At 37.6% G+C, this 25,021-nt stretch overlaps 1 protein-coding gene across 2 annotated transcripts in view; it reads right to left on the minus strand.

The window, feature by feature from the left end:
• The window catches only part of LOC129718720 (teneurin-a), an 822,359-nt gene that overhangs the window by 319,585 nt on the left and 477,753 nt on the right, over nt 1-25,021 (minus strand). For both annotated transcript variants that reach the window (XM_055669766.1, XM_055669765.1), the window contains one exon: nt 4,104-4,203. In XM_055669766.1, the coding sequence (XP_055525741.1) occupies nt 4,104-4,203 (100 nt within the window). The remainder of the gene's footprint in view (nt 1-4,103; nt 4,204-25,021) is intronic.

Raw genomic sequence — 25,021 nt, forward strand, 5'->3', positions numbered from 1 at the left:
GAGAGTAACGATCCTAAACATACAGCATTGAAAACAAGGAAATGATTTTCAAACGAAAATATAAAATTATTAGTTTGACCAGCGCAGACTTTTAATTTAAATCCTTTAGAAATTCTATGGAAGATTGGGAAAGTCTAGGTTGCAAAGCATCATCCAAAGAATAAAACGGACTTATGGAACGTCGGACAGGCAGTGTGAAATGCTAGTTCAGCTTCTACTCGTGAAAACCTGGTGGTAAACATACCCGGAAGATTGAATATGGCTTTACAAAACAAAGGACAAGCCACGAAATTTTGAAAGTGAGTTTTGTAACGTTAAAGGTCACTTTGCTAACGATATGTAGAGAAATGAAGCTAATTTGGATTGTTTTGTATAAATATTTCAATAGAGTATTTATTTTTGTTGCCACTTTAAAAACACTAACTCACGCAAAAAATTTTCGGAATCACCGACAAAAAAAATTCTTCAGTCATTTCTCCGTGCCTCTTTTAAAAAGAGTGTCTGCGAATCATAATGACGTAACATAACATCATACAGGGGATAGTCAAAATAAGTAGGATAGGCAAAATTTTGATGAAATTTGAAATGCTATAGCTTTGCTAAACGTTATTCGATTTTAATAATTCGAACACCATTGAACTGGAAAATTTTTGAAGTTTCATTTTCTGACCCCAGATCTGGCCTAGGTTACCGGAAATAGGAAATATTCCTGAGTTCCGGTAGGCATGTCAAACCTGCTAATTTTTTGATGGATTTGGTAATGGGTTACCTGATAAAAATGCTCATTTGCATCATTGGCATAGATGACAAAATCATTTCTGAAGCGAATGGTACATCAAGATCCGAAATCGGCCAAGAACTCATCGAGAAATGGCTATTTTTCATCCGGAAGTCCTCAGAGGAACCTTTAAAAGGGGACATTTACGTTTTTGCACCAAATATAGCGTGTTACACCTCTATCTTCAGGATTTTTTATCAGGAATCATTCAAAAGACAGATATATGAATATAGGCTGCATTGGCCACTTCCGGAACGACCTGGAGGCCCCGAAGGAACCCGTAGTGGGAGAATTCACATTTCTGCATCAAAATATAGCATGCGACACCTCTATCTTCAGGATTTTTCATCAGGAATCATCCAAAAGACATATTTTTTTAAATACAGATTACGTTGGCCACTCCCGGAACGATCCAGATTCCCCGGAGGAACCCGGAATTGGGACATTTACATTTTTGCATCAAATAAAGCGTGCGACACTTCTACCTTCAAGACTTTTCATCAGGAACCACCAAGAAGACATATTTTTGAATACAGATTACGTTGGCCACTCCCGGGATGATCCGGATACCCCATAGGAATCCGGAAATGGGGACAATTACTTTATTGCATCAAATAAAGCGTGCGACACTTCTATCTTCAGGATTTTTCATCAGGAATCATAAAAAAAAAATATTTCCAAATATAGGCTGCATTGGCCACTTCCGGAACAACCTGGATGCCCCGAAGGAAGATCCGGATGCCCGGAGGAATCCGGAATGGGGACATTTACATTTCTGTATCAAATAAAGCGTGCGCATAGAGCTGCAAGATTTTTCAAGATTTTTCATCAGGGTACTCGATTCAAAACTTAGTTTACTCGCAGTTTTTGCGTCTAATCCTTACTGTGAATACTCATCCAAGAATTCGACATCTTCATATTCGGTCTCTGAATCTGAACAATCATTAACTTCATCGTTGTCGCTCTTCTGATAAAGTTTCATGTTCATGGGATAGAAAATACATTCAAAATATCGGTTGGATACTTGAAATCCATCTAAATCGGAGATCAAAAACCGGTTGCGATCAAGAACCTTTCTAATGACGTACGGACCTTTGAATTTCGGTTCCAATTTTCCTCCAACTCCTACCTGTTTAACGTTACGAATCGAAGCTAGATCACCTTCGTTGTAATGCGTACGAACCTTGCAGTGCTTGTCATACTGCTGTTTGTTATATTCCTGCAGCTTATTAATCGATTGTGCGGCTTCATCGCGGGTTTTGGTCAAATTCCGATCGTTATTCGAATTCAACTCTTCTACGTATTTGGTCAAATCGTCTGAAGCATACCGATTCTGCAGAACACCGAAAAGCAATCGCGAAGGAATATCCTCAATTGAACGGTTGAACGTATTATTTAATAAATATTCTACTTCGACAAGTACAGTATATGAGTCTCGACTAATTTGCTTAACAACGGAATTAACGTGCGGTTATAGCGTTCGATTTGGCCTTTAGCTTGAGGACACGCGGTGGCTACAAGCTGATGTCGAAAGTTGTGATCACGCACGAATGATTTGAACTGATCCGAATAAAACGCGCTACCTCGGTCCGATACAGGAACATTCGTTTTGGAATAGATAATGAAATACGATTTCATATGCTTCATCACTTCACGAACTAGTTGTTTTTGTCGGATACAATTTCAAAATTTTAGTGAACACGTCAACTACAGCGAGGATATAGGAAGGTTATCGTGGTACTTGTAAATGATCGAATCTTCCATGGTTTAAATATATATATATATATATATATATATATATATATATATATATATATATATATATATATATATATATATATATATATATATATATATATATATATATATATATATATATATATATATATATATATATATATATATATATATATATATATATATATGTATATATATATATATATATATATATATATATATATATATATATATATATATATATATATATATATATATATATATATATATATATATATATATATATATATATATATATATATATATATATATATATATATATATATATATATATATATATATATATATTAGGGTGGGGAATCGTTAAATGGAAAAAACGAATTTTGATAACAGAATGCCAGAACCAAGCTTTTTTTGTTCTATTTGGGGCCCCAAACAATCCTGAATTTATTGGAAGTCGATTGATTTTGTCTCCGCTTGGCGCATTGCATTTTAAATTTATATGAAGATTTGTATGGAAAAACCAACTTCTTCGCATTTTCCTTTCTAAAGAGCTCAAAATGGCTGAAATCAAAGGTTTCATGACTTCTAATGGTAGGTTTTGTGATGCCTAACAACTTGGCCCAAGACACTAAAGAGCTAGGGTGTGCCAAAAAAATACTAGAGCTGTTCAAAGTTGAGTATGTCGAAATTTATGTTGCAAATCATTTTTTCTGCCAACACTGCCAGTGTACCGGCGCCAGTCCGATTTCCATCAAAAGTAACCTCTGAAACACGTTGTAGATTCTATTGACGCCTAGAATATTAACTTAAATTTGTTTGCTTGGTCCAGCTGAGTGTATAAACTCGTTACGACAGGTTACTTATGATGGGAATCCTACTGACGCTGGTACATTGGTAATGTTGGCAGAAAACAAGATTTTCTGCATTCAAATCGACATACTCAACTTTGAGCAACTATAGCTCTTCTTAGGGACATTCTAGCTCTTCAGTATCTTCTGCAAAGTTGTTAAGCATCTAAAATACTATACTTTAACATAATGTAATGCATTGTTAGAGCATTATTGAGCTCTCTAGAAAGGTAAATGCAAGAATGTAGGTTTTCCCATATAAATTTTCATACAAATTCGAAATGCAATGCGCCAAACGGAGACAATAAAACAGATCGACTTCAGGTAAGTTTGGGTGTGTTTGGGACCCCAAAAGGAACCAAAAAATCTTGGTTCTGGAAAATCGATCATTTTTCCCCATCCTATTAATATATATATATATATATATATATATAATATATATATATATATATATATATATATATATATACTATATATATATATATATATATAATATATATATATATATATTATATATATATAATATATATATATATATATATATATATATATATATATATATATATATATATATATATATATATATATATATATATATATATATATATATATATATATATATATATATATATATATATATATATATATATATTATATATATATATATATATATATATATATATATATATATATATAACAGCGCAGCGGAAAGAGATAATGATGAAAAAAATACTTACGTGATTCCAAGGCACAAATACTGTACGGGTTAGTGGTTTAAATGGAGATCGTTGAAATTGCAATGTAACTGCTCCTCCACCATTTACCAGTATATCAAACCTGTCGAAATAGTAATAATAGATAGTCCAGGATAAAGTATGAAATGTATGCTATGTTATTTTTGTTATTAAGTAACAGTTTACATATTTTCATTATATTTTTTTTTATAGGGGGGGAGTTTGTAATGATTTATTTATGTACTATTTTTTTTTTTTTTAAAGGGGGATTTGTTAGTAGCTTAAGTATTTATGATGAATATTAGTAAATAATGAGTATGTGTGTCCAATCACAAATGGTGACTTCTCAACACTGTTAGAGATTTGTAATTTTAATTTTTAGGATTTGTTTGCTTTCGCAATAAGGACTTATCATTCGTAGGGATTTAAACCTACTTGTCAGAAAAGGGGAAGTAAACTTACAACTAACTTATTGGCTATAAAGAGAGCTTATCGTAGCAATTGAGGATTGCAACGATTTTTGTCGAAAATTGTTAATAATTTTATTTGACATAACTTCTAATGGTTCAACACCAGTAAGTCTATGTAATTCGAGTGTACCAAACCAAGGAGGACGCTTCAATATCATTTTCAGAATTTTATTCTGAATCCTTTGGAGCGTTTTCTTCCTTGTTGAACAGCAACTTGACCAGATCGGTACAGCATAAAGCATTGCTGGTCTAAACATTTGTTTGTAAATCAAAAGCTTGTTCTTTAAACAAAGTTTAGAATTCCTGTTAATAAGAGGATATAAACATCTCGTATATTTGATGCACTTGGCTTGTATACTCTCAATGTGCTCTTTGAAAATAAGTTTTTTATCATAAATTAGTCCCAAGTACTTAACCTTGTCGGACCAACTCAAAATAACCCCATTCATCTTGACAACGTGATTATTGTTTGGCTTGAGGAAAGAAGCCCTAGGCTTATGAGGAAAAATTATCATTTGAGTTTTAGAAGCATTGGGAGAGATTTTCCACTTTTGCAAGTAGGAAGAAAAAATATCTAAACTTTTCTGCAATCGACTGCATATGACACGAAGGCTTTTTCCCTCTACGGAAATGCTTGTGTCATCGCAGAACAATGACTTTGTGCATCCTGGAGGCAAATCAGGAAGATCTGAAGTGAATATGTTGTACAGGACTGGACCCAAGACTGAACCTTGAGGTACACCTGCTCTGACAGGAAATCTATCAGATTTTGAATTCTGATAGACAACCTGCAGAGTTCGATCAGTAAGATATTTTTTTAGAATTTTGATTAGGAAAATTGGAAAATTAAAAGTTTGCAATTTCGCAATCAAACCTTTATGCCAAACACTGTCGAATGCTTTTTCTATGTCTAAAAGAGCAGCTCCAGTGGAATAACCTTCAGATTTGTTAGCTCGTATCATATTAGTAACTCTGAGCAATTGATGAGTTGTGGAATGCCCATGGCGAAATCCAAACTGTTCATTTGCAAAAATTGAATTTTCGTTGATGTGTGACATCATTCTGTTAAGAATAATTCTCTCAAACAGTTTACTTATTGAAGAAAGCAAACTGATTGGTCGATAACTTGAAACTTCAGCTGGGTTCTTATCCGGTTTTAAAATGGGAGTAATTTTTGCATTTTTCCATAATTTGGGAAAATATGCAATTTTGAAGCAGCAATTGAAAATTTTCACTAAAAATTCCATTGTGCTCTCAGGGAGATGTTTGATTAGTATATTAAAGATTCCATCGTCACCAGGTGCTTTCATATTTTTGAAATTTTTAATAATTGATTTAATCTCATTCAAGTTAGTTTCAATTATTTCTGCAGGTAAAAAATTCTGGGAAGAAATTAAATCAAATTGACGTGTGACTTCATTTTCAATTGAACTCACAAAATTCAAATTTGAGTTATGAACACTCTCAAACTGCTGAGCAAGTCTTTGAGCCTTTTGTTCATTGGATACAAGAAAACGTTCACCATCTTTTAAAACTGGAATAGGCTTTGAAGGTTTCTTAAGAATCTTCGACAGCTTCCAAAATGGTTTTGAATATGGTTTCAATTTTTCAACTTTAGTCTCAAAATTTTGATTTCTCAGAAGAGTAAATCTATGTTTAATCTCTTTCTGTAAATCTTTATAAATAGTTTTAAAAACAGGGTCACGAGAACGTTGATATTGACGTCTGCGGACATTTTTCAAACGAATTAGAAGTTGAAGATTTTCGTCAATTATTGATGAATCAAATTTCACTTGAGCCTTTGGAACAGAATAATTCCTGGCATCAACAATTGCACATTTTAATGCTTCCAAAGCGGAATCAATATTCACTTCGTTTTGCAAATCAAGCTCATTATTGAAATTTCTCTCAATATGAGTTTTGTATCTTTCCCAATTAGCCTTGTTATAATTAAAAACAGAGCTCATAGGGTTTAAAACTGATTCATGTGATAAAGAAAAAGTTATTGGAAGATGGTCAGAATCAAAGTCAGCATGTGTGATCAAATCACTACATACATGACTTTGATCTGTTAGCACCAAATCAATTGTTGAAGGGTTTCTTACAGAAGAAAAGCATGTAGGACTATTCGGAGACAAAATAGAATAGTATCCTGAAGAACAATCATTGAATAAAATTTTGCCATTGGAATTACTTTGAGAATTATTCCATGAACGATGTTTAGCGTTAAAATCGCCGATTATGAAAAATTTCGAACGATTTCTGGTGAGTTTTTGTAAATCACCTTTAAAATAATTTTTGTGCTCGCGTGTGCATTGAAATGGTAAATATGCTGCGGCAATAAATAAAATCCCAAGTTCAGTTTGAACTTCAATTCCCAAAGTTTCAATAACTTTCGTCTCAAGATGGGGAAGAGCACGATGTTTGATTCGGCGATGAATAACAATTGCAACTCCACCGCCGGAACCCTGAATCCTATCATATCTATGAACCACGTAATTGGGATCATATTTTAATTCAATGTTAGGTTTCAAAAATGTTTCAGTAATAATTGCAATATGCACATTATTTACTGTTAAAAATTAAAAAGCTCATTCTCATTGGCTTTCAATGAGCGAGCATTCCAATTTAATATTTTAATTGTTTTATTTAAAATCATTGCTAAATTTTAAATTAGAAACAATTTTAATAGTAAAATTTGTGCCTATTTGAATGGCTTCAAACATTGATTTTGCCTGCAACATGGCGTTCATAAGATCGAACATTGCCTGTTGCAAAAAAGGAAGTTTACCTGCCGTAATAGGCCCCAGGCAGTTGACATTAGAAAAAATATTTTCGGTAGCAATATTAGCTGGAGTGATAGGTGTACAATTATTTTCTAGCGTGTTTCGCTTACCCATATTAACGGTCATTTTCGAACTACCAACACTAGGCGGTATAATGTTCGAACTACCTGTAACCTGTGCATAAGTTAAACGGGTATGCAAAGGAGTAGGTAAACTATGCGTCACTGGTACGCTTGGAGAATTTTGTTTTGAAGTTGGTTTTAATTGAGAAATTGAATTTTGTTTACCTTGCCTTGCCTTAACGATTGCTAAACGGACTGGGCATTGATAAAAATTTGACATATGGTTGCCGTTACAATTCGCACAGCGAAAATTTTTACTCTCTTTCACAGGACATGTGTCCTTTTTGTGAGAAGAGTCTCCACAATTAAGACATTTTTGGTCCATGTTACAGAATTTGGAACCATGGCCATAACGTTGGCAAGTACGGCATTGGGTGATATGCTTTTCACCTCCGCCATACTTCCTATAAATTTCCCACTTTACACGCACATTATACAATGCATGTGCTTTTTCAAAAAATTTTAAGTTGTTAACCTCATTGCGGTTAAAATAAATTAAATAATTAACAAGGGAAATTCCAGTTCTCTGACTGTTTTCGCCTCGTGATTTTTGTTTCATTAGAATTACTTGGGTAGGGGCTATGCCAAGTAATTCTGTTAAAGTAAGTTTGATCTCATCAACGGTTTGATCGTTGGTGAGACCTTTCAAGACAACCTTGAACGGCTTGGCATTCTTGGTGTCATATGTAAAAAATTTGTACATCTTGTCAGTTAAATACTGAACAAGACGATCACGACCCTTTACTGAGTCGGCTAATAAGCGGCATTCACCTCTACGGCCAATTTGATAGGTAACTTTAACGTCAGAAACAAACGTTGAATGTTCCTTTTTGAATATATTAAATTCAGAAGAAATAGTTACCACAATAGGTGGAACTTTCTCCTTTTTTAAAGATTTTATATTTTGTATAGTTTCATTATTGGTAACTTCCATTTCACCAGCTTCTTGCTCAGGCAAAATATCAAAAGGATTGTCACTACAGACACTCGATGTGTCAGAAAGAGATGCCTCTCTTTTCCTCCCCGCAGCGATGCGAGGTTTCTTTTTCCGTCCAGCCATTTCAGGTGATACGAAAAAAGTTAAAACAAATGTTAAATTTAAAAGTAGGTAGTCTTGAGAAAGACTGATGGGAAATAACTTTCAGGTAGTCTTTAAAAGACACACTGACAAAACACAAACTTTGAAGCTATAGGCAGTCAAAGACCAGTCCACAAGCAACCGAAAAAACGTCTGATCTGTAGGACAGTTCAAGACGCACTGATTTATGTACTAAAATATCTATTCAGAATTAGTATTGTGTGTTCTGCCACAAATGGTGACATTTCAACACTATTATATATATTTGTACGCTTTTTAATATTATTGAATGTTATTAGCTTTCGCAGTTAAGATAATGTAATTATAGGAAAATTAATCAACCTACTTGTCAAGAAAAAAAAAGAATAGAAGGAAAAAAAACGAAACTTAAAATAAACTTAAAACTATCTTACTGTCTATAAAGTGAGCTAATCGTTGCAATTGAGGATTGCAACGATTTTTGTCGGAATTTGTTGATAATTTGGCTTGACATATTTTCTAATGTTTCTACATTAGTGAGCCTATGTAGCTCGTTCGTGCTAAACCAGGGAGGACGCTTCAAAATCATTTTCAAAAGTTTATTTTGAATCTTTTGAAGTGTCTTCTTCCTGGTTGTACAACAAGTTGTCCAGATGGGAACTGCATACAACATTGCTGGTCTAAATAATTGTTTGTAAATTAACAGTTTATTCTTAAGACAAAGTCTAGAATTACTGTTGATAAGAGGATATAAACATTTGATATACTTATTGCACTTTGACTGGATATTTTCAATGTGCTCCTTGAAAGTAAGATTCCAATCATAAATTAGCCCTAAGTATTTAACTTGATCAGACCAATTTAAGACCACACCGTTCATCTTAATAACGTGGTTATGGGTGGGTTTGAGAAATGAAACTCTTGGCTTATGAGGAAAAATAATTAACTGTGTTTTTGAAGCATTAGGCATTCCATTTTTGTAAGTATGAAGAAAATATATCTAAACTCTTTTGAAGCCGACTGCATATAACACGAAGGCTTTTTCCTTTTGCGGAAATGCTTGTATCGTCACAAAACAGAGATTTCTCACAACCTGGTGGTAAATCAGGAAGATCAGAAGTAAAAATGTTATATAAGATTGGGCCCAAGATACTCCCCTGAGGCACACCAGCTCTAACAGGCAATCTATAAGATTTACCATTTAGATAGTTAACCTGGAGAGTGCGGTCAGTTAAATAACTTTGTATCATTTTTGTGAGGTAAAGCGGAAAACTGAAATTTGACATTTTAGCTATTAAACCTTTATGCCAAACACTGTCGAATGCCTTTTCTATATCGAGAAGAGCAGCTCCAGTCGAATAGCCTTCAGATTTATTAGTTCGAATCATATTTGTTACTCTAAGTAACTGATGAGTAGTGGAATGCCCATGGCGAAAACCAAACTGCTCATTTGCAAAAATTGATTTCTTATCAATATGTGTTAACATTCTATTAAGAATTATTCTTTCAAAAAGTTTGCTAATAGAGGAAAGTAAACTTATTGGTCGATAACTTGATGCCTCAGCTGGATTCTTTTCGGGTTTTAAAATTGGAGTGACTTTGGCATTTTTCCATTTCGTAGGAAAATGTGCTAGTGCAAAGCATCTGTTAAAAATTTTTACCAAGAAATTTAAAGAGTTTTCGGGAAGTCTTTTGATGAGGATATAGAAAATCCCATCATCTCCTGGTGCTTTCATGTTTTTGAATTTTTTGAGAATGGTTCGCACCTCATTCAAGTTTGTCTCTAATACCTCTTCGGAAAGAAATTCTTGGGTGGTGATCTGAACATACTTTTGGTTTACGTCATTTTCAATAGGACTTACTACGTTCAAATTGGAGTTATGAACACTCTCAAACTGCTGAGCAAGTTTTTGAGATTTTTGTTCATTCGTTAGAAAAATGCAACCACCATCTTTAAGGACTGGAATGGGCTTCGAGGGTTTCTTACGAACCTTCGAAAGCTTCCAGAAAGGTTTTGAATAAGGTTTTAGTTGTTCAACTTCTCTCATGAAATTCTCATTTCGCAAGAGAGTGAATCTATGTTTAATTTCCTTTTGTAATTCTTGAAAAATAATTTACAAAGCAGGATCACGAGATCTTTGGTATTGACGTCTCCGTATGTTCTTCAAACTTATAAGAAGTTGAAGTTCACTGTCACTAATTGGTGCATTAAATTTAACTCTTGCCTTAGGAACTGATAAATTCCGGGCATTGAGTATTAAGCTGCTAAAACTTTCTAATGCTCTGTCAACGTCAGCTTTATTTTGTAAAATAATATCATCATTCAAATTTTCCTCGATCGTAGAACGATATCTATCCCAATTAGTCTTGTGATAATTTAACACAGATCTAGTGGGATTTAAAATAGTTTCATGGGAAATAGAAAATGTTATGGGAAGATGATCAGAATCAAAGTCAGCATGAGTTAATAAATCACTGCATGAATGGCTTTGATTTGTTAGTACCAAATCAATTGCAGATGGATTCCTAATAGAAGAATAACATGTAGGACCATTTGGAAATAAAACTGAATAAAATCCAGCCGAGCAATCATTAAACAATATTTTTCCATTGGAATTGCTTTGAGCATTATTCCAAGATCGATGTTTCGCATCAAAATCACCGATGATTAAAAATTTAGATTTATTTCTTGTGAGTTTTTGCAAATCTCCCTTGAAATAATTTTTTCGCTCACCAGTGCATTGAAAAGACAAATACACTGCGGCTATAAATAAAATGCCAATACTTGTTTAAATTTCAATTCCCAAACCCTCGATAACTTTGGTTTCAAGATGGGGTAAAACACGATGTTTTATTCGACGGTGGATAACTATTGCAACTCCACCACCGGCAACATCAATTCTATCAAACCTATGAACTATAAAATTTGGGTTCTTTTTTAGTTTAATATTTGGCTTTAAAAGCGTTTCAGTCACAACTGCAATATGCACATCGTGGACTGTTAAAAAATTGAAAAATTCATCCTCATTTGGCTTTTAAAGAGCGAGCATTCCAATTTAGAAAATTTACAGCATTATTTAAAATCATTGCTGAATTTCAATTTCATAACAATATTAGTTGTAAATGTTATACCTTCTTGAACAGCCTCGTACATCGAGTTACAGTTCAACAAAACGGACATTAGCTGCAGCATGGATTGTTGTAGGTATTCAATCTTTTCGGGAGTTGGATTACCTAAATCAATACTGGCTGACTTTGAGCGGGGGCCTAGTGTGGTTGGTAACGTCTCCGCCAACCACGCTCGACGCCTGGGTTCGAATCCCACCGCCGACATAGGTGTCGATGGTTGTGAGGTGGCGTGATCCACTCACAACCAACCCAACTGGTCTAGATTCAATCCTAGCCGACACCGGGAGATTTTCTGAGGCGAAAAATCTCTGGGATCAAGCCTTCCATCGCATGAGGAAGTAAAGCCGTTGGCGCCGGTCCGTTAATAAACGGGTCGTGAGTTAGGGTTCTAGGTGTGGAGTCGCCTCCCTGGGCGTCGGTGATTGGCCACAACAGTGGCGGAACTAGACCGACGGAAAATAAGCGAGAATAAAAAAAAAAAACACTGGCTGACTTTTCAGCACCAAACACGAATGGTTTGTTACTGTTCGAATTTGAAATATTACCTGAAAGGACACTGGCCTATGAACAGCCTGGTGTTACCTGAACAGGATTATTTTTCTGAAATTTGTTATCTGAATTTAAATTATTACCTACAGGCACACCTGCTAATGAAAGTGCTGGTGATGCCTGAACAGTACTGAAAGTCTTTTGATTACCCACATTGACAACAAGTTGTTTAGAATTCCTATGTTGTCTAGAAGCAATAATTTTTGACCTTACAGGACAATTAAAGAAATTAGATTTGTGATTTCCCCCACAATTTACACATTTGAAACTATTAGTGATCTCTTTCACGGGGCAGATATCTTTCGTGTGACTAGTGTCACCACAAATCATACATTTTGCAGCCATATGGCAGTTTCGAGTTCCATGACCATAGGCTTGACAATTCCGACATTGCGTAAGATTAAGGATTCCTCCATGTCTCTTGAAATTTTCCCACTTTATTCGCACGTTGAATAAAACACGTGCTTTCTCCAAACATTTTAAATTATGTACTTTGGTACGATCAAAATGTACTAAGTAATTTTCCTGGTGTATTCCATTTTGAAAAATTTTGGCATTTGCCTTTCGTTTCATCAAAATTACTTGGTTGGGGGCAAAACCAGTGATTCTGACAAACAATCTTTGATTTCATCAATACTTTGATCATTTGAGAGACCTTCCAACACAGCCTTAAACGGTCTCTCGTTTTTGGCATCAAAAGAGTAAAATTTATACATCCTTTCAGTCAAATACTGTAAAAGATGTTTATGGCCATCAAAAGATTCGGCCAAAATACCAATTTCGCCTTGGCGACCAATTTGAAAATTAACTTTCACATTCGATAGAAATGATGAAAGTTCTGATCGAAATGCTTTAAAGTTTGCTACAAATACCACAATAGGTGGAACTTTAACCTTCTTCATAACGGCTTTATGCTCAGTATGAGAAGTTTGGAATTCTAGATCCCCAACAGAAGAAAGAATATCATACCTGTTAGTCGAAATTTCAGTGTCACTTGGAGGAGATGCCTCACGTTTCCTTGATGCCGCATCAAAGCGAGCTTTTTTATTTTTCCAGGCATAACTGGACAACTTCACTACACTTTCACTTCACTATAGAATTTGAGTAGAAATATCTCAAACCAAATTAATTCACTAAACACTCGTTAACTTTAAAAACAAATTTATTACTTTGCCTTTCAACAGGTAGTCTTTTAAAAAGATTGCCTGTTGAAAGCGAAAAACAAAATTTTAATATCTCTCGGTAGTCTAAGACTTAGCCTCGAGCTGTTGGTAAAATGCGACCGTACTGTAAGACAGTTCAAGTCGATTATTTTCATTATATTTTACATTTCAATATATCATGGTAGTAAAATAAGTAGGGACGTTGCAATACCTTCGATACTAACTCGGAGTCGATTCTTTTCCTTCCGATACTCGATCTTTGGTATCGATGCTTAGCAAGCGGTCCTTCGCCAGTATTGATACTCTACTCTCAGTATCGAAAAAAAAACAAGCAACGTTGCTATAAGCATGAAAGAACAAGGCAAACAAACATACTAGGGGTCTTCTCATCGAGCTCGTATACGAATACCCAGCCGTAAACTGTGTATCTTCCATTACTCGTCAATGGAGGTGAGTATTTCTACGGCCGGGTATTTGTTTACGAGCTCGACATGAAAACCCATACTGTTTCTCTTATGCTCTCGTACATTTCCTCCTGCAGGCGATAGTTTTACCGTCTGAGGGTTACCGGAGTATCTGCATCTTTATTATCCTTAAAATCAAATGTGTCATCCATCAATGATTATGATTCGTTCATTGACCCATCTGAATTATACTCTCCGCATAAGCAATATGCCTGGTATATTCTAAACCTAATCCAGAACGGATATTGATATCAGTGATGATCCAAGTCGGATCTCTTACTGCACCCGTATTTGTACGCTTTGTACTTTATTTTAAATGCTAACCTGAAAATATTTTAGATTATAACAGGTGACATCATAGAAAAACATAAATCAAAACATCGAAACATGTTGTTCAGCAACACTGCCACTGCCTGATGATAAATTTTAACGCATTCGGGGTTTTCAATTTCAACCAATCAGCGATATTCAAAGTGGATGCAAATCTATACCCAGTTGTCTCCCCTTAGCTGTAGACATGCATTTTGACATAGAATAACGCCCTATTTTAGCTAGGTCGCATGCCAAAAAATCGTGAATGAAGTGAAACGGTAGAATGAAAGATATGAAATGCTTAAATACTTATTAGATACAATCGACCGGTTTTTGGTCATCTCGACGTATAGAGAAAAAATTACTCTGATTGTGAGATATCATTTTTTGAAACATTTTTCATAGTAAAGTGGTTAAAGTGCGTTGAGTGTATTTTCGTCTGTGCAGTCTCAGAGAAGTAGAGCAACTTATTTTATATTATCTGACGTTTCGTCACTGATAGGTGACATCTTCAGGGGAAACTGTGAGAATTTATTAACGGTAAGCGACTTGAAAAATATTAAATTGGTTACAAAATCTGTGACTCAGAAATATATTCGTTCCTTGTCAAGATAACTTCTTAACCGTTATAGTAAATGTTGGTGACCCCACAGAAATGCATAGGAGCTCAAACTAAAATAAAAAGAGAGCATTCTACCCGTTCCTGCGAAGTTTCCTACCCTTAGCTAGCTTGAAGTCTTCAGAAGCTTAAATGAAGTATTCCAAAAAGCAAACTCAGAAACGACCAACTCTGTGGCCTTTTAACACACATGCGAGCTGGCAAGGAGCACAAAAAGTCACAGTAACTGTTAATAAGCCATAATCTGTCATATTTTCCCAGTTTAGGCAAAACCAAGAAGATTACTAATCAATTGGTAGAAAAGATAGTTGGCTTTATATATTACATTTACTTTGCATTTACGAATGCCTGAGTCGCGATTATTTAGGTCATCGAGTAGCAAAATAATCGCATACCAATCTCACCTTTAAGCGCTCTGTGTAGGAATAGTCATAATTTTCTCAAGTATTATGAATTACTTAACCCGACTTTAAGGTCGTCGTTGAAAAAGTAAAATATAAGGTTGTAATCCTGGATATGCTGCTGGATAATTTCCTTTCTTGCGTCTTCAGTGTTTTGCAATAAGTGCAGAATAAAATAACTCCGCATTAGCCCGTGCATTAAGCATATCGTTAAATTGGTATTGAGGAAGGGACGTTTCAAATTTCATTACAACAGTGACTTGACGGGAGACAACGGTGATGAAAAGAGGTACAAGCTGTTTTTTGATAAGCAACTAGAAACGATTTCTTCTGAATTCTAACAATTTCAACTTGAATAATTATTTGAAGTGAACAGATCATCCACAGGTAACACCTAACAGAAAGCAGCATTGCTCAAGGCTATTACGACTCTGATTGACGAAACCAATAACCTTCCGGGAACATACTTTAAAAAAAGTTGCAGTTTTAGTGTCTACTTAAAATTAACTTTTGTGTGGAATTTATTTGAAACAATCTTGCATTCATTAATTAACGTTTGCGTTAAAAAAAATGGACAAAAATTTCAGATTTTTCATGGGTTTACCTTTACATGCACTGACTAAACTACGTACGCATCAATCATATTAACTCATGAGTCAGCAGAAAAAATTTGACAACTGTATCAGTCGAACTCTAACGTGATGGCGAAAACAGTGAAGCTACTCAGTTCAGAAGTGTGCGCGTTAATAGAACGGTACCCTGTCGCGTCGAAAATGAACATCGTGCGGGAGTTCATCTCTAACATCTTGGCGCTTGGGACAACAATCAGAGCATTAAAAGAAGCCCAATTCCGGACAGCTGACGACCCTGAGTGAAAAGAAGCTCCAGAGGGTGCTGAAGAGGAAGACCGAAGGAAAGTGGCTACAACTCTACGTGCGCTTGGCCGGAAGGTCGGTGTAACCGGCCAAACAGTGAAAAAATACCAGACGAACATTGACATACATGTCAGCGAGCAGCAGTTCCGTCCACTAGTCTTAGGGCTGCAGGCAATGACGCAGCAACAGCACCTGATTATGATGGTCAGGTCGATTTTCCCGGCGAATTACGACGGTGATGGTGATGAAACCTATCGCACGCTGGATGGCAACGACTGGCAGGGTACTTCGTTTCCACGAAGAAAGTGAGCACCCAAATGAAGTTTATTTCACAAACCATGTTCCCCAAGAAGGAGCTGCTGTGGCTGACAATAAGCAAGAAGGGGATGTCAAAGCTGCTCTCCTTTTGCTCCGGACTAGCCGTGAACGAGGAATATTACAGTACGAAGTGCCTGCCGGAAGTTGCGTCATTCATTAAGAAATACCATAAGGGCTAAGAAGCGGTGTTCTGGCCAGATCTGGTGTCGGCACACTACTCGAAGTGATCGTTGTAGGAGATGGAGCGGCTGAATATCGATGTGGTACCCAAGTTGGCGAACCCGCCCAACGTCCCCAAGTTGCGCCTCGCCGAGGATTTCTGGGCAAACCTGATGCGTAAGATCTATGCCAACAGTTTTGTCGCGATAACTGAGGAATTGATAAATGAAATGCGTATAAGCTAACATATTCACCTTCCATGTAAAATTTATCAAACTCATATATCTGTTTTAGTTATTTTTTATTACCATCCGCTATCTGATTATTTTTCATTACCATACGCTATCTGATGATTTTTTAACAGTACAAAGCTAAAAAACAACACTAAATATTTGTTATATGTAAAGAAAAAAATATTATTATTATTATTATTATTATTATTATTATTATTTATTGGTTATTTCATCCGACTTAAGTCTTAATAAATAAAAATATATATGTGGCTGGGAAAAGCCGCCTTGAGAAGCCATGAAGGCAACTATCAAGCTGGCATAAAAACCCAGCATCTTTTACGAGTATTACATGGCTAATATACAATAATGAAAATAATATAAATTAACAAACATTTCATCGAGCACAATAAATTACTGAACCTAAAAATTAAAATTATCGTAGTACCGGTTGTATACCAGAGTCATTCGGCGAACAGGTTCATTCAAGCCGTAGTTTGTGCGGTGCGCATTAGTTTGCAGTAAATGCTGGCTACGTCGTGGGCAATACAGCTGCAGCGAAGTTAGAATAGCAGGACAATCATACCGATTCGTCAAGATTTTGTGTGTCGTTTTGGCAATAATTTCTTGGCGGCGCTGTTCGAGCGGTGAGATTCCAACCAATGAGCAGAGACTTTCATAAGGTGGCAGATTATCAGGGTCTCTCCAAGGCAATGTACGACAGATCCTTCTGATGAAAAGTTTCTGAACGCGCTCGATTCGTTGAATCCAAACATCAAAGTGCGGGTCCCACACCACGCACGCCGTTTCCAAAATTGAGCGCACCAAAGAACAGTAGAGAGTTAGCAAGGTGCCGTGATCGATGAACTCCTTTCCAATTCTGAAGATAAGACCTAGTTGTCGATTTGCTTTGGTGATGATCATCGTAACATGCTGCCTGAATGTTAAATGAGAGTCCAACAAAACACCCAAATCAGTGACAAAATCACTACGTTGCAAAGATATGCCAGCAATGCGATAGTCAAACAACAGTGGCTGCTTTTTGCGCTGGAAACTGATTACGGTACACTTTGGAACGCTTATCAGCATGTAGTTGCGGAGGCACCAGTCATTGAACAAGTCAATCAGCGATTGAAGCCTGCGACAATCTTCAACAGTCTCGATAAGTTGGAAAATTTTAGTGTCGTCCGCGTACAGCAATCGAGTGCCAGGTGGAAGAACTTTTGTAACGTCATTGATGAATAATGAAAAAAGTAGCGGTCCAAGTATGCTACCCTGCGGAACACCGGAGTTGTTGCTAAACCAAGTGGATTGCGACGAGCCCAGCTTAACAGCAATCATACGATTACGTAGGTAAGAGTCTAGCCACTCTACCATTCCAGTTGCAGCTCCAAGTTTGTCGCACTTGGCACAAAGAAGCCCGTGATCAACGCGATCAAAAGCAGCTTTTAGATCCGTATAGACAGCATCAATTTGAAGGCTTCGGTCCATAGCGCGGAGGCAAAAAGAGGTGAACTCTAACAAATCAGTAGATACAGATCTACCCGGGAAAAACCCGTGCTGCGCAGTGGAAATGTAGTTTTTTACACTGAACATAAGATGATGGTGAATTATAGCTTCAAAAACTTTGGAGCAAGCGCACAAACACGAGATCCCACGATAATTCTCCACATTTCGTTTGTCACCTTTCTTAAACACCGGGAACATCAATGATTCTTTCCAGCTGCGAGGGAATTGATGTCTCAACAAGGAGAGATTAAAAATGGCGGTTAGCGGTAATTCTAAACTTCCAGCACATTTCTTCAGGAGTACAGCAGGAATACCATCAGGTCCAGGGGAGAAGGACTGTTTTAGGTTTCTAATGGCGTTGGCAACTTCTTCGTTAGTAACCGTGAGGATTCCGGTATTGAATACGTCGGCCGGAACAGGAGCCAAAGCTGTGGCAATCTCATCGGGTGAAGTACACCGCGTATTAAACACGCTAGCGAAGTGCTTGGCAAACAAGTCACATTTACTGTCATTCGTTGAAGCTTCATTGTTCAGCAAAAACATACTGGAAGGTAACCCTTCCTCCTTACGCTTCGACTTAACGAACTTCCAGAAGCTTTTCGGATTTAAACGTAAGTTGTGTTCCGTCTTTCGCACGTACATTGTGTACAGAGTTCTATTCAGTGCTTTGTATGAACGGCTGGCAGAAGTAAATCGGATCCGATTGATAGGGTTTCTATTCTTTTGATAGGCGCGCAAAGCAGACTTTCGAACTCGATTAAGTTTTGTGAGCTGCCTGTTTCCCCAAACAGGTTTGCAACGAGGACGAACTTTTGGAACATGCCGATGTATAAGTTCCTGAACTGTTTCAGTGAATCCATTCACGGCCTCATCCAAGTGAGCACACCGGTTAATGAAGGTCCAATCGATATCATTTAAAGCTGCGTTGATTGCATCAAAGTTTGCACGCCGAAAATCAAAACTGGACGAATCGAAGTCGTCAACGAACTGAGCCTTAACGGGCCTATTTAAAGTAACCATCAAAGGTGGATGATGAACGTCGATGTTGCAGAGGGGATCGGGTGCGGTAGTGACCGAGCATGCTGGCAAAGCATGTGAGTTTGCGAAAATTAGGTCAAGGAACCTGCCATTCAGGTTGCAAAAAGAATTAATCTGATACATACTGTGAAAAGCCATACCGTCTAATAAACGGGTGCCACCAGCATTCACAGATGAGCGCGAAGCGTCAACAAAGAGATAACTAGCCTCCGACTGCATCGACCAGGATAGGCCAGCACGACTATAATCGCCAAAGATAAGCAGATCGTCGTTACCACTAGTTGAATTGATAACCTTTTCGACTGATAAAATATGCCGAACAACAATTTCAACTTCATTCCGCATGTTCGGGGGAATGTAAATAGCGCCGATTACAATGTTAAATGCACCATTTTTGACCGTAACCCACAGCTGTTCAAGCGACTCATCCATGGCTTCAATTAATAATGCCGATGCCAACGATCGTCGCACAGCGATAATTACTCCACCACCCCTTGCTTTGGTGCTATTCAACAAGCTACGATCGGTCCGATACACGGTATAATCAATGCCAAACAATTGAGTAGAAGAAATTTGCGCATCCCACCAGGACTCGGTGAGAATGATGCAGTCGTAAAACGAATTGGAAACTTCTAAAGCAAACTCGGTTACTTTACTGCGTAGGCCATGCACGTTTTGATAGTAGCAGAGTAGAGATGGCAGGTCAGTATTGCACAGGGAATCGCATTGTTGCCGGCCGACTCGCGTGGCACTGTTGCTTGAAATTAAAACAGTACTAGCTGTCTGCTAACGTATTGGCAAATAGCAGAGTAAAATAAAACACGTGCGGTTAACTCAAGATAATGGATAGAAGTAATTCTTTATTAACGGTTTGTTTACACTTGTATACTAAGCGCGATGCAAATGACACATTGCACTAGGTTGCAGTGCTGCCATCACTCCTCCTCAACGCGCGCTGCTCGTAGACCAATTTTTTCCCGTAGCATTTCCAACCTAACTCGACCTAACGGTTGAATTGCATCCGCTGTTTCAGATTTTTTTCGTAGAAAATACAAAGTGGTATACCGACTAAAATCGTCGATTAATGTGAGGAAATATTTGCAACCTCCTGGTGTGACTGCGTTCATTGGCCCACACAAATCACTGTGAATCAAATCGAGGACGGCTTTCGACTTTCTCTTTGCCTTTTTTGGAAACGGCAGTCGAGTCATTTTGCCTTCTAGGCAACATTCACACGTATTGATAGAACTACAATCACGTATCTTAATTCCAGTAGCAAAATGTCTTCTTACAAGATCTTGTATAATTTCAATATCCCGGTGTCCTAGCTTCCGGTGCCAGTCATGCACACAGTTCGTCTGCTTACACCATATGTTCCGCTTTTCTGCAACTGTGTTGGCCAGTTCTACTATACTCAAATGATACAGCCCGTTGATCCTCGGGGCAATTGTTGCCACACGGTTTTTATTTGAGATCGTGCATCCATTTTCGTCGAACGTTACTTTCGCACCCTTTTGCACTAACCTACCGACCGACACCAGATTCATGTCAAGTTCCGGTACATATAGAACATCACTGAACGAAATTTCGTTTTGTTTGCCATCTGGTCCATGGCAACACACCACGCAATTACCAATTCCTTTCACTATAGCCCTTTTACCGTCAGCCACTGTTACACTTTTGGGGATGTGTTCACCTGTTTCAACCAGTGAGTTGAAAAAATTCCGATTGGAGCTCATGTGTGAGCTAGCTCCCGAATCGATAATCCAGTCAGTGACATAATCTTCTTTAACACCGAAAGCAAAGTTTTCCGAATTCAATTGAGCAACCTTTGCTCTCGGGTGCGGCTTGGAAGCTTTCCGCGTATTATAACGGTTTTCATCTGAACGATGGTTCTCGATTTGTTCGCGATTCATGCCCAAAAGCTTGCAATCACGTTTCTTATGGCCCACCTTTTGACAATAGTGGCACACTAAAGGTTTTTTCCTAGCGTCTGCCTTCAAAACGACCGATTCCTCACCGAGTACATTCCTTCGCTTGTTCACCTCATTGATGATTTTACTTTTAACCAAAGCCATGGTCAATTCATCTTCAGAGCGATTTTCGAGTGTTGTAGTCAAAGCATCAAACATGCTAGGCAGACTGCGAAAAACTAATATAACCTGGAAATCGTCATCTAGCTTCATTCCTGCATTTGCCAATTTCTCGAACAAATCCTCGAACGCTAGGAGGTGCTCTTCGATGTCGTCTCCTATATTATATTCCAAGTCACAGATTCGTTTTAATAATTGCACTTTGGAGGTTAGTGTCTTTTTCTCGCGCTGCCTCCTCAAATTTTCCCATACCGCCTTGGAAGAGGTTGTGTTCCGAATGTGGCCATGTTGGCCCCGAGTCAAAAGCAATCCAATCGTCGCACGCGCTTTCTGGTCGCATTCATCCCAAGATGCCAGCTCCGCTGCGTTCGCATTGTTTGCCGCCCGTTCCGGTTTCACTCCTGGTGAGACATACTTCCAGAGTCCTTCTCTCACCAGCAAAAACTCGACTTCTAACTTCCACGAATCGTAATTATCGTTCGTAAGTTTTGCGATTCCCGATCTTTCCATTTTCGACGTATAACCGAAAAAATACCACCGGCGGCAAAACTTATACTCGAACCGAAAAAATTAGATTTTTACACTTATTCCGACGCGTTTTTCCCGCGAAAAATGCTGTCCATAACCTATTGGCAAATAGCAGAGTAAAATAAAACACGTGCGGTTAACTCAAGATAATGGATAGAAGTAATTCTTTATTAACGGTTTGTTTACACTTGTATACTAAGCGCGATGCAAATGACACATTGCACTAGGTTGCAGTGCTGCCATCATAACGTTAGCTGTCGCTAACGTCGCCCAGTGGGAGAGCTCGTCGTGGAGGTGACGCAGAAGCAGGCATTAAGTGGCGAGTGATTTCGCACTGTCCAGTGAGGTTATAAATATGGGGCATAGTCAGGAAAAACATTTGGTGGGACGATTATATGCGATTATTTTTAAGATGGGACAATTTGACTTCACATTTTTTCTGACTTTTCCATATAAAACATACTTTTTTGTCTCCTCAATCGATAGTAAAGCAAGAAATAGATGGAATCTGATATTTAACTCAAAAAGTAGTACGTTCAGGGGTGACATTGCGCATTTCGTTTCGAGCAACTCGAACAAAACTAAATGATCGCTGGGGGGCGCTATGTTTCGTTTTTCGAATTTTTTTCGACTTTGCGGGTTAGATGAGCCGCATGACAAATGACAATGACAGCTCCTTTTAAGCTTAAAGCATAACTGGCAGTATGTGATCTACTCGAAAATAGCGAAAATCGTTCGAATCGAGCTGCGCAATGCCACCCCAATATGTTAAAATAGAGGGAAACGTCTCTGTTTCGTTCACTGTGAATTCGGGAGTACCTCAAGGAAGCCATTTAGGACCACTGTTACTCGTACTCGTGATGAACAAGCTTCCAGACAAATTGACTAATGCCATGATTCTGATTTATGCTGATGATGTGAAAATTCGTCAAAACAAATGACGATTGTCTTAAATTACAACTGGACATGCAATAAACTCTGGTCTAAACGTTGACGCTGAAAAATGTTCAGTTATGACATTTCCTCGTAAAATATTTCCTATCGAGTTTAAATATCATTTCAATGGAACTGAGTTACCACGTAAAGAAAAAGTTCGCGACCTAGGCGTTACATTTGACCGACAACTTTCGTTTACAAATCATATTGACAATTTAGTTACAGGCAGCTTGAAATTGTTTTCTCTTTTGAAATGGTACGGTCGGGCTCTAAAGACCCTTATTCTATATTAGCCAATTACAAAGCGCTAGTGTTTGGCGCCCCCAATACGTAACACATATTAAACGAATTGAAGGAATTCAAAAAAAGTTCGTGCGTTTTGCGGAACCTTAGATGCAATGGTGATCAACTACCTGCGTATCAAGAATTGTGTGCATTAGTTAATATTTACAAAGAACATTGCCGACATAGGACTGCTAACATATGTCGTTTTCGTTTTCGTTTTCGCGGTGTAGCTACACTCAAACGACACTTTTGACACCGAAAATGTTTTATTTGATTTTTCGTGCTACCCTTTTTCTGTCTCTCCCTACACTTTTTCTGTCACTAATGACACCCGAAAAAAGCAGAGTGTACTGTAGGAAGTTACCAACACATTCACACGTATGTGTCAAAACTGGTTTGTTTTGGTTTTCGTTCCACGTGGTAAAGTGTCAGGTAAATTTTTTCTCAGCACATTTGCGAGATGGACATATGAAATGGAAACGAGACAAAATGACGAATGCGATAATGACCAGAACAAAACGAATTGACAGCTATCCCATTATTACGCATACCAATGCAATGACACTGACAATGTTTTATTTGAAGCTGCAAAGTATAGCACGGAAAAAGGGTAGCTACAGCGCGAAAACGAAAACGACGATAGTTTTTTTTTTCAGTTGGAAGTAAACCACAGAGGAGACTGGATCGTTGTTGCCTGCTCCACTGCTGAATAGTCCGACCTTTTTAAACAACGCGCATTGTCCGTTCGATCCATTGTAGTTACACAGCTTGTGTACGGCGCGCGTTATTTTCCGGTGCGATTCGGTGCTGTGTGAAACAATCGACAGCAGAGAAGCAGCAGGTTCAAGTTTCCCGCACCGCCGGGTGACGGCCCTACCATTTGCAGCACGGAGCAGTAGCTGCTGGAATAATAGGCTGCAGATAAACAGCAAATAAAGGTATTTTTTCTTTTGTTTTTATTTCTACGGTGTCTGTTGTGTATTTGGGCTTGCGGTTCTGCACTGTAAAAAATCGACACGCAACAGCCAAGTGGATTCCACTTACTTCTGTGCTAATAGATGAAACATTTCATATCTACGTGAAATACACTTGCGTTTCAGTTCGCAGCACAAAATCAAGTGTCTTACACTTTGGTTTGCCATGTCATGCATACCAAAATCAATCATTTTACACTCAGATTTTAACGCTTATCCACGTCAAGTGCCAAAGCACGTTAAAATACCGTGGATTCCAATAAAGATCGATATGGATCGACATAATAGAATGATTAGGTTCGTTTACTGACATTAGCGTGCGATTTATTTTCAGTGTGGTTCTCCCGTCCGAAATGGACGAGGAAGAAATCGATTCGGGCGATTCTGGAGACGGAATCTCTATCGATTCGCCGTCTGATACGTGTCGGAAAAGCTGCCTCACAAGACCTGATCCATCGGGCAAAACTATACCCGGATGGATATCCGGGCCCCTAAGTAGTCTTCCTTCGGTCGAAAACTAAGGCATTAAATATAATGCAAATTAGTAGGGATCTGGCACGGTTTTCAGCTCTGACCGCCGAGGATCTGTTGAAGGCTTGGAAAGGCCTCTTCAAGGACCCCAGCCTTCAACCAGTGAAAATACTCGATTGCAAGAGATTGCATTCGTTATCGCTCGACAAGGCACAGTGGTACGAGAGTTATAAAACGTGAACTTAATTCATTTTCTCTCCAAATAATGGTTTTATTGACATACTATCTTCCGAAGATATTTAGTATATAAAAAAGCTCAAATCATGACAAAAAAATTTAGTTCGAAACTCAACCGCTAGTGGCGCTGCAAAATCTAAGTATTTAGCCTTACACTTTAGAGAAATGGTGTCTTCAGTAAAGTTATAGATAAAGT

This window comes from Wyeomyia smithii, chromosome 1, assembly GCF_029784165.1.
Source record: "Wyeomyia smithii strain HCP4-BCI-WySm-NY-G18 chromosome 1, ASM2978416v1, whole genome shotgun sequence".
Taxonomy (NCBI): Eukaryota; Metazoa; Arthropoda; class Insecta; order Diptera; family Culicidae; genus Wyeomyia; species Wyeomyia smithii.